This window comes from Saccopteryx leptura, chromosome 6 (genome assembly GCF_036850995.1).
Source record: "Saccopteryx leptura isolate mSacLep1 chromosome 6, mSacLep1_pri_phased_curated, whole genome shotgun sequence".
In the NCBI taxonomy this organism is placed as follows: Eukaryota; Metazoa; Chordata; class Mammalia; order Chiroptera; family Emballonuridae; genus Saccopteryx; species Saccopteryx leptura.
Window position 1 is genome coordinate 168,145,544 of NC_089508.1, and position 13,138 is coordinate 168,158,681.

The 13,138-nt window shown below is 41.5% G+C and overlaps 1 protein-coding gene across 1 annotated transcript in view; it reads right to left on the reverse strand.

Annotated features, from left to right (window-relative positions):
- The window catches only part of LARS1 (leucyl-tRNA synthetase 1), a 56,146-nt gene extending 44,975 nt beyond the window's left edge, over positions 1-11,171 (reverse strand). Inside the window, exons 1-4 of the mRNA XM_066341989.1 lie at positions 11,012-11,171; positions 4,766-4,884; positions 1,974-2,061; positions 1,141-1,221 (exon numbers count right to left, since the gene is read on the reverse strand). Of these exons, the coding sequence (XP_066198086.1) occupies positions 1,141-1,221; positions 1,974-2,061; positions 4,766-4,884; positions 11,012-11,017 (294 nt within the window). The 5' untranslated portion in view covers positions 11,018-11,171. The remainder of the gene's footprint in view (positions 1-1,140; positions 1,222-1,973; positions 2,062-4,765; positions 4,885-11,011) is intronic.
- Between the last annotated feature and the right edge of the window lie 1,967 nt (positions 11,172-13,138).

Sequence of the window (13,138 nt, forward strand, 5' to 3'; positions counted from 1 at the left end):
TCAGAGGGGATAATGGTACTGTGATAATGTAGACTGCCCTCATTCTCAAAAGATCATGCTGAAGTATTCAGGGTGACATGCCATAATGCCTGCAACTTACTTTGAAAGAATGCAGAGAAAAGGCAAAAAAAAAAAAAAAAAGCATGCATGTACAGTACGTGTGTTGCGAGACAGAACTAAATTAAGGCAAATGTTAACACTTGGTGACTCAAAGTGAAGGGTGTGTGGGTATCACTGTGCTAGCCTTTCGCTTTTTCTACAGGTTTGACACTTTTCAAAATAAAACACTGAAGAATAAAAAAAAAATCTGAGTTAAATTTCCCAACCCTATAACATTTAGGAAATCCTGTCAGCTCTAGTTTTCTGGCCTATTCTTTATTGAGAATTATTTCTAATATAAATTAATAACAAATGAAGACATTTGCAAAAATGATCAAAATACTGTACAAGTGTTTATTGCTTTATGTCGATATCCTACATATGTCATGAATGCTGAAAACACTACGCATTTTTTTTTAATTTATATTTTTCTGAAGCTGGAAATGGGGAGAGATAGTCAGACAGACTCCCGCATGCGCCCGACCGGGAGGGGGCGATGCTCTGCCCCTCCGGGGCTTGCTCTGTCGCGACCAGAGCCACTCTAGCGCCTGGGGCAGAGGCCAAGGAGCCATCCCCAGCGCCCAGGCCATCTTCGCTCCAATGGAGCCTCGCTGCGGGAGGGGAAGAGAGAGACAGAGAGGAAGGAGGGGGGGGTGGAGAAGCAGATGGGCGCTTCTCCTGTGTGCCCTGGCCGGGAATCGAACCCGGGACTTATACACTCCAGGCCGACGCTCTACCACTAACACTACGCATTTCACTTGGGAGTAGTTATTATCTAATTCTAAAAAAGAAATACGACTATATAAAACAAACAAAAGATATAAAAATTATGTAGAAATCACTTAAACCTTAACGTGTGCTCTTTATTTAAGCACTTCTTAAAATGGGGTTTTTTTAAACATAATTTTCACTATAATAAAATCATTGCAAGAGAACACATTAACGTAGCAGTATTTGTAAATCCTATTTTAAGCTCTTGAACTAGATATTTCTATTTGCTCTAAGCCAAAAAGAGTAAAATAATCCCCAAAGCAATCTTACCTTAATAGGCATTCCAGTGCAGTGTAAACCAAAGGGAAACAGACAAAGTTTCCCTTTCAATCTCTGGTACCCCGCTGCAAACTAAAGAAAGAAAATTAAATTTAAATTACAAATTTAAATGCTAGGTGAATAGAAAATGCTGACTTTTCACAAAGAGCATCAGTTCAGTTTTCCTCTTCAAATGCCTCCTTTAAAACAGTGGTTCCCTCAACCCCCGGGCCGTAGACCGGTACCAGTCTGTGGGCCATTTGGTACTGGTCCGCAGAGAAAGAATAAATAACTTACATTATTTCTGTTTTATTTATATTTAAATCTCAACGATGTTTTATTTTTAAAAAATGACCAGATTCCCTCTGTTACATCCGTCTAAGACTCACTCTTAACGCTTGTCTCGGTCACCGATACAGTTATCCGTCCCACCCTAAAGGCCGGTCCGTGAAAATATTTTCTGACATTAAACCGGTCTGTGGCCCAAAAAAGGTTGGGGACCACTGCTTTAAAACACCAGCTAAATGTTATAGTCATTCCAAAATTCTAACCCGTTATGCCTTTTTTTGTGTCTCTTCACCAACCTAGGAATTACTTGTGAATATTTACATATATATATATATATATATATATATATATATATATATATATCTAGACCCCTGCACATATATACACATCATATATTAAAATTAAACATAAAAATCAAATTACTTAAATATAAAAATGATGCTTAAAGTTAAGAAACTCTAAGCTCCCTTACCAGGATAAATTCTATAATGACACTTTTTTCAAATTTGTATTTACTAGACCCATCACCCCATTACAGCAAACGGAGGAAGCCTTACCTCACATTTGGATAAAGAGAACGTGTGTCCCAAATGGAGGCGCCCATTCATGTACGGATACGGGAAGGTTACAAAGTATTTGCCCTGGCTGCAAAACAATCACATAGAAACAAAGAGTCCAAACAGGAAAATATTACATTCTTTTTATAGTGAAGGGGTACAGTGAAGGGAATGCTTGCTATAAATAGTTTACCATTAGTTAAACTTTAGTTATTAAAAAAATAATAATAAAAACTTTAGTTATTTAAAAGACACCTAAAATTATAAACTCCGAAATTAAAAGCTCTCGAAAATTAAAACTTACATTTATAGGTGGTTATTAGGAAATAAATATACTTGAAGGTTTAAATTAAGCTAAAATGTTGGAGTAAAGATAATATGCTAAGTATTAAATTTTCTAAAGACTCAGGACTCTGAATAAATTTTATGTTTTACTGATGAAATAAGATTTGATTTTACTAGATATGTAAAGCAATTCAAAGTCCCTAGGGTAAAATAAAACATCCTCCAAATTGCACAATATGTTGTAAATTCATTGAAAAAGCACTTTGTAGCCTGACTAGGCAGTGGCGCAGTGGACAGAGCATCGGCCTGGGACACTAAGGACCCAGGTTGGAAACTCTGAGGTAGCCGACTTCAGTGCAGGCTCATCCAGCTTGAGCATTGGGTCACCAGCTTGAGTGTGGGATGGTAGACATGACCCCACAGTCTCTGGCTTGAGCCCAAGGTTGCTGGCTTCATTCAGCCCAATGACACTGGCTTGAGCAAGAGCTCATTGGCTCAGTTGGAGCCCCCCCCAGTAAAGACGTACATAAGAAGCAATCAACGAACAACTAAAGTGCCACAACTACATGTTGATGCTTCTCATCTCTCTCCCTTCCTGTCTCTCTCTCTCTCAAAAACAAAAAAAATATCCTGGCCGGTTGGCTCAGTGGTAGAGCGTCGGCCTGGCGTGCAGGAGTCTCGGGTTCGATTCCCGGCCAGGGCACACAGGATAGGCGCCCATCTGCTTCTCCACCCCTCCCCCTCTCCTTCCTCTCTGTCTCTCTTCCCCTCCCGCAGCCAAGGCTCCATTGGAGCAAAGTTGGCCCGGGCGCTGAGGATGGCTCTGTAGCCTCTGCCTCAGGCACTAGAGTGGCTCTGGTCGCAACAGAGCGGTACCCCAGATGGGCAGAGCATCGCCCCCTGGTGGGCATGCCAGGTGGATCCCGGTCAGGCGCATGCGGGAGTCTGTCTGACTATATCCTCGTTTCCAACTTCAGAAATATACCCAAAAAAAATTTTTAAAAATTAAAATTAAAAAAAAAAAAAAAAAAAAGAAATATACCAAAAAAAAAAAAATTTCCATAGAGTGTAGCTTAGTAGAAAGGAGGGTAGACTTTGACATCAGGAATTCCTCTAGCCCTGACCGGTTGGCTCAGTGGTAGAGCATCGGCCTGGCGTGCAGAAATCTCGGGTTCGATTCCTGGCCAGGGCACACAGGAGAGGCACCCATCTGCTTCTCCACCCCTCCCCCTCTCCTTCCTCTCTGTCTCTCTCTTCCCCTCCCGCAGCAGAGGCTCCATTGGAGCAAAAGATGGCCCGGGCGCTGGGGATGGTTCCTTGGCCTCTGCCCCAGGCACTAGAGTGGCTCTGGTCGCAACAGAGCGACGCTCCGATGGGCAGAACATCGCCCCCTGGTGGGCGTGCCAGGTGGATCCCGGTCAGGCGCATGCGGGAGTCTGTCTGACTGCCTCCCTGTTTCCAGCTTCAGAAAAATACAAAAAAATAATAATAATAAAAAGGAATTCCTCTAAAGAAGTCCATGCCTCTCGTTTCCCAGCTATGCAACCTTGAGATTGTTACTCAGCCTTTCTGTGCCTCGGTATCCTCATCCATTAAATAGGGATAAAAATATAGCTGACCTTAAAGGGTTATAAGAAGATTAAACAAAGCCCTGGCCAGATAGCTCAGTGGATAGAGCATCCTCCCAGTGTACCGAGGTCGCGGGTTTGATCCCGGGTCAGGACACCTGAGAACCAATCACTGGGTGCACAGCTAAGTGGAACAAGTTGATACTTGTCTCTCTCCTTTCCCCACCTTCCTCCTCCTTCCTCTCTCTCTCTCTCTCAAATCAATGGAAAAAATAAAAAAAAGATTAAGTAAGAATCTGCTTGCAGCAAATGTAGTTATTTCCTATTGCCTTGGCATACTAAACAGTTAAGTGTTCAATTTTAGCTACTATTATTGTTATCAATGTATTTTCTCAATTCTAAGAAGCACATTTTTCTACATTTTGACATATCTGAAATTGAGATGCATCTTCAAATTGACACATGGATTTACTGTTTTGGGGCAGTTCTTTTGATTTTATTCCCCTAAGATCACATCATTGCCTGTGGTTTGTCTTGCCAGCAGTGATTCTTACATTGAGGCAATACAGTATTTATGCAATAAGATCATCAAATACAGAAACCTTTCAAAATTTATCTTTTGTATCTGTGAAGATCAGTATCACTATAATATGAATCTCTCGAATAGGATTTCCTTTTACCAGTCAGCAAAGTAAAAACTTTAAAACATCCCCTTTTGTCTGAATATGAAGTTTTTTTTAAAACCTTTATATAGAAAAAAATCCTTGAATTTCATGAGAAGATCCTAATTTTTAATGCAGAAAATGGAAGTCACCTTCTTAAGCCCATTTCAGACATTCTAAATACAATCTGCCTCCTGTTTTCTGCAGAGCAGTTTCTGTACTATAAAGCCAACGGTTTTAGAAACACAGTGTGCAGAATTCACAAACGACTCCTCACCTAGTCTGCTTCTCTGAATTAGATGCATTGACCTCAAATACTTTCTCGGTATCCCATTTCTGTTGGATTTCCTTCTCAATCTTCTTCAAAAAGTCCACTTTGGCTGTTCCTTTTCTTTCCTATTAGACACAAAAGAGACAGAATAATCCAGTCTACACTTCAACAGGCTTGCTTTTTTAAAAAAATGGGTTCACACAGAACTGAGCTGTTTACTGATCCATTTTTTCCATGGTTACCTTGAAATTTAAACGAACAAGATTTAAAAATTAGTGTTATCATGACCTGTGTACTTCCAACCTCAAAGGAATGATTAAAGAATTACTTAACTATATAAAATGCTTTGAAATACTTTTTAAAAATTAGATACGGTAATATAACATACTGTAATATAACACTGTTGTCGAATGTTCCTGTCTACATAAAATACATAAATACAGGGATTTGGCAAAAGTGGGTTTACAGTTGTGTGTATGGAAAATAAAACAGTAATTAATAATAATATAAGAATAAACTCTGTGTTTCACGTAATCACAACTGTAAACCTACTTCTGCCCCACGCTGTACTTCGTAAAGCACCGATGGAGCAGTGCCTCCTTGCCAGGCTGCAATCACACCCATCAAAGGAGGACATACAGACCGAAGGGATAGAGGTGGCACGATCTTCTTTTTCAAGGAAGCTGATGAAGAACTGCCCTCCAAAATGGTTATCAGAATAGCTGCATGAAATTAAAATGAAATGGAGGATGGCAGGAATGTCTCTAGTATATGGACATCTACTTGGAAACATTCGTGTCATCCCTTAGGCCACCCTGGATGAAAGTGACAAAACTTGCATGATCAGCGCGCCTCTGAAAAAGAAGGGTTAGAACTTCGTTCTCGGTGTGTGACTCTGCAGCAGAGAATTAGCTGCTAACAGTCAGTGTGTTGAGACTGGAGTGGAGTATAGCACCTAGGGAACAGGCTGTGAAAGCTGGATACCAATGGGCCATACGCAAATCTAAATGTTTGGAAAACTTAATATTAGTTTCTAGAGTTCCATTTTCTGGTATAAAATAATAACTGAAATCAGATTTTCTTCCCCTGCTTACCTGCCAGCATTTCAAGATTCTGCAGCATTTTCAAGTGAGAAAATACCTGAGCTCGACTCATATTTCTATAACCCACCAGACAGGTGACCGTGCCATGTCACCTAACCTCTGGGTCTCAGTCTCCTTTGTGCCCTCCCCTCTGCCCTTTCCACCCAACAATTTAATAAATGCTTCCTATTCACATCACAGATACACTGGACTCTTAGCTGCTTTATTTTTTAAATGGTTATGTAAATTTTAAGTATTATACAAAGAGCAATTCCAGCCTGGCAGGTGGCGGCGTAGTGCATAGAGCATCGACCTGGGATGCTGAGGTCACCAGTTCAAAACCCTGGGCTTGTCCAGTCAAGACATATACAACAAGCAATCAATGAACAACTAAAGTGGAGCAACTATGAGTTGATACTTCACATCCTCCCTCTCTTGTCTTTCTCTGTAATCTCAATAAATAAAATCTATTTTTCAAAAAAGAGAGAATTCCATTCAATACAAAAAAGTACAATTCCCTCTCCAATGACTATCTTAAATAGACATTGTATATTACATAATAATAAAAACTATTATTAAATTGGGTTAGTATAAATCTACCATAAATTTGTCAACTTTATTTTAATATTCTCAACTTTTATTTATTTATTTTTGAGAGAGACAGAGGGACAGACAAGGACAGACAGGAAGGGAGAGATGAGAGGTATCAACTTGTAGTGGCAGCACTTCAGTTGGTTACTGTTTACTTTCTCATACATGCTTTGATGGGGGGGGTCCAGTAGAGCGAGTGGCCCCTTGCTCAGGCCTGCGACCTTGGGCTTCAAGCCAGCAACCTTTGGGCTCAAGCCAGTGGTCACAGGGTCATGTCTATGATCCCACGCTCATGCTGGCAACCCTACAATCAAGCCGGTGAGCCCGCACTTCAAGCCAGATGAGCCCGCACTCAAGCCGGCGACCTCAGGGTTTAAAACCTGGGGCCTCAGCATCCCAGGCTGACACACTATCTACTGTGTCACCACCTGGTCAGGCAAGTCCACACTCTTGAATCTGGCATTGTGAGCCCTTCTCATCTCATATCTGCCAGGCCCCTCCTTCCTTCCCTCTATACCACGTTCCAGGCCTATTCAGTCATCCGCATTTCCCCAAATATGCCAAGGTCTCTCACCTCTGGGCCTGTGTTCAAACCGTTCTCTCTGCTCTCAGACCCCACCAATCAATCTCTTTGCCTGGCTATCTTACCCTTCAATTCTCAGTTAATCACCTGCCTTGATTTCCCAAGGAATCAAGGAATCTCATCTATTATGAGATCCGTATGCCACTCCTAACATGTGCCTACCTACCAATATTTCCCCTGTGTTACCCCTATTCATGAAGCGAGGAAAGTGAGGTCAGTATCTGTCCGTGCTTCCCACAGGAGCGTAACTTTGTTCATGGTGGGGACTGTGTCTTGTTTCTCATTTTATCTTCAAAGTCTAGCCTACAGTAGGCTCTCAAATATGTATTCAATATTTAAAGATTTTCAAAAAGAGAATAACACATTGCCTATTCTTACATACTGAGGCCATAAAAAAAATAGCATAGACTAGGAACTGGTTGCATATTTGAATCAAGGTATTAAGCAATCTGGACCCTTTCCCAAGAATTTCCATAAAATTAAGGGTGGTTACAGAAAGTATTTCCTTTTCCAAGAAATATGGCCCTGCATTTGTTCATGCCTTTCATTCCTGCTGCTAACTGTCTTCACTTAGACTCAGGTCCTTGGGCCACTTTTACTGTACTGCAAAACCCTCTTAACAAGTAACCTGCCTCTGGTCCTTTTCTTTTTTTAGATTCATTGATTTAGAGAGAGGAGAAAGAAAAAGTGGAGGAAGAGTGGGAAGCATCAACTCATAGAAGCTGTTTCTCATATGTGTCGAGCAAGACCGGGATTTTGAACCAACAACCTCAGCATTCCAAGTCAACGCTCTATCCACTGCGCCAACACGGGTCAGGCATCTCCAGTCTCTAGTTCAATAGATGCCAACCCCTGCTGTCAATTCTAATGTACAAGGACTACCATTTAAAAATGAGCTATGGCAGATGGCAGGTAGCCTTTGCAATATCTGTTCCTTCCCTCTCTTGCTCACCAACAAGGTGGGGCAGCAGAAGTGGTTAAGTGTCCCCTGCTGTTTCCAGATGACTTCGCAGTTAGATTGAGCTATCTGACTGGGTTCTGGCCAAGGTGTTTTGGGCAGAAGAAAGTAAGTCACTTCTACCCAGCCCTTAGAACAGCCTGCACAACTAACTTATTATTATTATTATTCATCTTAGAAAGGAGAAAGAAAGAGAGAAAGAGAAAGGGGGGAGGAGCAGTAAACATCAACTCCCACATGTGCCTTGACCAGGCAAGCCCAGGGTTTCGAACCAGTGACCTCAGCGTTCCAGGTCAACACCTTATCCACTGCGCCACCACAGGTCAGACCACAACTAACTCTTAATAGCTGACTTAATCTGCAGGTAGAGTAGGCAAAGTGCCAAGGGACCACATACTTCCAGGGGCTCACAAAAATACTTTAATTTCTTTTAAAATCAAGAAAAAAAATTTAATGTTTAGGTTTAAGAAAAAAACTTTAATATATAATAGTAATATAGTGTCTTTATGCTAAATAGTTCTAAAATAGAATTTTTAATGGTTTTTACAGAGAAAAGGGCCTACAGAGCCTAAAGTATCTAGGATCTTACAAAGCCTAGTTGCACCTTCTACCCTAGGGTCATGGGTCATAGGAAGTTCCACTGTGTTATTCCTAAACTCCTCTTTACTTTGACCGACTTAACTTAATGATCCTTAAGACATTTCCTGGGGGGCACTGTGATGCCTGGCAGGCAGCAACTTTTAGATCCTTCAGTCACCTCAGCACCAAGTGTCACGCCATAGACATAGATGATACATGACCAATATTTTTTGCTTAAAATTGACCATGCCTCCAACTTTAAAGAACATGAAAGCAATAACTTTCACAAATGACTTAGACCTATGTGTTCCTTTTCACTGTACTGAGCACGCTTAGGGCACAAAAGCTCTTTTGGGGGTTTCTGCTTCTCAGAAAAACTTGTTCCTCAAAGGTTGAATGTAATAAAATCTAATACTAGCCCCAGCACCAACTTGGCTAAGCTTGAGCACGTCGCTTCATCAATCTGAGCCTCAATTTCTTCACTGATTATTCAACTAGGCAATTATTTTAATTAGTTAATTAGATCAGAGTTCCTAAACTACAGCCCTATTGATATTTTGGGTCAAATTCTTGGTTTTCAGGGGCTGTCCTGTGTGCTATAAGATGTTTAGGAGCATCCCTGGCTTCTACTCATCAATGCCAGTAACATACACACACCCTTCCCCCCACTGTGACAATCAAGTCTCCAAACCAAATGTTTTCTGGGAGACAAAAAAATCACCCCCAATAAAGAAACATTTAACTAGATAATAAACGTTTTCATATAGTCATAGTATTCTGCAGTTCTTAAAACACTTTTATGAACATTAATGTATTAGATTTTCATGACCTAACAAGTGGGCAGACCAGCAGTTATCTTTTCAAAGGTAATAAATCTCAAGCTCAGGTCATCATGCCAGTAAATAGTAGAGTTGGAGTCATCTTCTGACTCCTATTTTTGCTTCCTTTTGGTACTCTGACTACATCTTAGCTCCACCGCTTACTAGCTGTAGAACCCTGGACAAGTTCCTCAATCTTTTTAAGCCTGCATTTCCCTATGTATAAAAGTAGGATAATCATTATACCTACCTTGCATTATTATTATTATTATGAGGATGAAAAGAGATATACATGAAGGGCTTACCACAGTGCCAGACCAATGGTAAATGCTCAAAAAATGTTAACCATTATCACAGAGACACAACCAGACAACACGTGCTTTTTATTAGGTGTGAAAATGGCATTGTGGTTATGTTTTAAGAGAACTTATATTTTTAAAAACTTACTACAATATGTATGGATGAAATGATACAATGCCTGAAATTAGCCTAAAATCCTGAAGGGGGGAAGAGGTCTGCATGAAATAAATATATCACATATGAAATAAGATTAGCCGTGAGTTGTGAATTACTGAAGTTGGGTACATAATACTGTTATCTCTATTTTGTTCACTAGTTAAATTTTCTAAATGAAAAAATGTTTAAATATATACGTTTTAAAGTTGGCTACTATCATCATATTACACCCTCAGATCCCCTCTTAAAAAAACTGACAGACTGTAGGCCCTGGCCAGGTAGCTCTGTTGGTTAGAGTGTCATCCTTATGCGCCAAGGTTGCGAGATTCCTGGTCAGGGCACATGCAAGAATCAACCAATGAGTGCATGAATAAGTGGAAAAACAAATCAATGTTTCTCTCTCTCTCCCCCTCGCCCCTCGCTCTCTCTAAAAATCAATTTAAAAAAAGACCTACATCAACCCACTGATCAAGCCCTACCCCCACAACACACATTCTTCTTCTTCATCATCATCGTCTCCCCTCATAGCACTGTTTTTTAGACATACAACCCTCCTTGCTTTTCGTTCATGCTGTTTCCTTTTCCTGGAAATCTTTTCCTCCATATATGTCATTGTATGGCTTGCTCCCTACCTCCTTTTTGCCACAAGGCCACCTTCTCAACAAAGCCTTTCTTGATCAATGTTTTAAAATTGCAACCCTACCCCACCTCACACTCCTTAGACCGGCTTCCTGCTCTTTTTCTTTGCCACTTATCAGCACCTGACATATTTTATCATACATTTCAGTTTGCAGCTCACACACACACATAAACATCATGAATGCAGAGACTTCTGTCTGTTTCACCCAGATGGGCTCAATTTTTCTGTTGAACAGAGGAATCAATGTTAGAGACTCCTCTCTCTCTCCAAATAGGTTTTATAAACTTCAGTGAAGTAACAAACATGACATTAAGTAGTCTGTAAAGTTAAAGACATCAGTTCCTCGCTCATCAGCTAGCAAGAAAAGGCACACGCTCAGAACAGCCAAGCCTTAAGCGTGGGGAGCAAGTCCTCTTCTGTCTTTGAAAAAGGATGTTTCCCTGAAAGACAGCTGCTACCACATGGAGCCTCTAGTTCTGGCAAGATTCTTAGATGGGCAGGTTCTAGGGCCCAGCCAAGCGGACTATCTTCCCGCAAAAACTCACCGCCATGGCGCCACCCAGCCGACAGTGCAAACCCACGACCGTGACCTCGGCGATCCCCCGCGAAGGAGTAATAACCACCTTTCCCACTCCCTATCAGGATATCCAGGCCTCCCAAGATACTCAAGCACACACTTCACGCCAGCTGAGGCAATCAGCGGCTCACTACTAACTACCTCCGGGTGCGTCTCGTAGCCTGCCGGGAATTGTAGTTCCAAGGCCGCTAAGCCAAAAGTCTGGCAGGCACCTGCTGACACTACAATTCCCAGATAAAAACGGGATACCGGAAGTGAACAATTAGGCCACTGAGAGGTGACACCGGTAGGGATGTCTCGGGCACGCTGAACTACAAAGTCCATGATGCAGTTCGGGATCGCAGACTGCAGCCCGCGCTCCCTGTCTTGAGTTGAAGTACCCAGCCTTCAAACTTTCCACCCCACGGACCTGATTGGGTGTCTGTCAGGATGCCAGGATGCAAAGTTTATTAAACTTCAGTGACAGGTGCTAATTATGACATGGATATTTAATACTGTCGGTGGCATTCAACAGCCCAGAATGTAGACATTTTATAACCAATTATTAACAATCTCCAATTTTAAGAGTAAGGCTGGTAGCCTACTTGGTCCCAGGGCCAATCTCAGATTATTTCAACTGTGCTACCATTGAAGGCTCAGCTATCTGATAAAAAAGTCACTAGCCACATGTGGCTATTTAATTTTTTTTTTTTTTTACAGAGACAGTGAGAGTCAGAGAGAGATAGACAGACAGGAACGGAGAGAGATAAGCATCAATCATCAGTTTTTCCTTGCAACACCTTAGTTGTTCATTGATTGCTTTCTCATATGTGCTTGACCGCGGGCCTTCAGCAGACCGAGTGACCCCTTGCTCGAGCCAGCGACCTTGGGTCCAAGCTGGTGAGCTTTGCTCAAACCAGATGAGCCTGCGCTCAAGCTGGCGACCTCGGGGTCTCAAACCTGGGTCCTCTGCATCCCAGTCCGACGCTCTATCCACTGCGCCACTGCCTGGTCAGGCTAAATTTAAAAATTAAAAGTAAATAAAAATTAAAATGAAGTTCTTCGGTTGCATTAACCACTTTTCAAGCACTCGATATTTACCAAATCATCAAACAGTGAGGAAATAGAACACTTTCATAATCAATGAAAGATCTGTTGAAAAGGGATGATCCCAGCCTGACCTGTGGAGATGTGGTGGACAGAGCGTACACAGGATGCTGAAATAGAAGGTTCCAGACCCTGGGCTTGCCTGGGTCAAGAACCTTGCAACAAGCAACAAGTAAGCAATGAACAACTAAAGTGAAGCAACGATACTTCTTGCTCCTCCCTCCCCCTCATCTCTGTAACATCAGTAAATAAAATCTTTAAAAAAGAAAAAAGCGAAAATATCTCAGGCTTTTACTTTCTGGTGGTCAGGTTAGTTACTGTTGACATACATTTATTTATTAATTCAATAAACATTCATTAAGTATCAACAAAGCATCTTGGGGGAGGGGGTGCAAGAAGTGTGTCTTCTCAAAGGACTAAGGGGAAAAAAATTTAATGAAAATTTTTATAAAAATAAATTTAAAATTACAAATGATATATAGTCAAACGAAGTGAAAACAAATGTGTGGACTCTCCGCCATCTCAGCCTGTGGCGGCCTGCTGGGACAGGACAATATGTCTTAGAAGTCCAAGGCCAGTTTTTGCTTGCTGTAAGCAGGGTCTCTGGAACCAGAGGGAGCCCAGGGTTCTTAAAATTTAAAGTGTTTACGCTCCACATGAAACAATTCTGTCTAGGCAAGAAATGTGCTCATGTGTGCAGGCAAAGAGCAGCACAGTGACACCTGGTGGCAAACTGAACAAAACCAGAGTCATCTGATCTGGGGGAAGGTAACCTGTAATCATGGAAACAGTGTCATGGCTCATGCCAAATTCTGAATCAACCTTTCTTCTAAAGCCATTGGACCCAGAATCTGTGTTATGCTGTAACCCTCAAGGACTTAGACTTACTGAAAAGTAAATAAAAGTGGATTCTTTTTTCTAATATAAAAAATGTCTGGATCGCCTGACCTGTGGTGGCACAATGGATAAAGCATCAACCTGGAACACTGAGGTTGCTGGTTCGAAACCC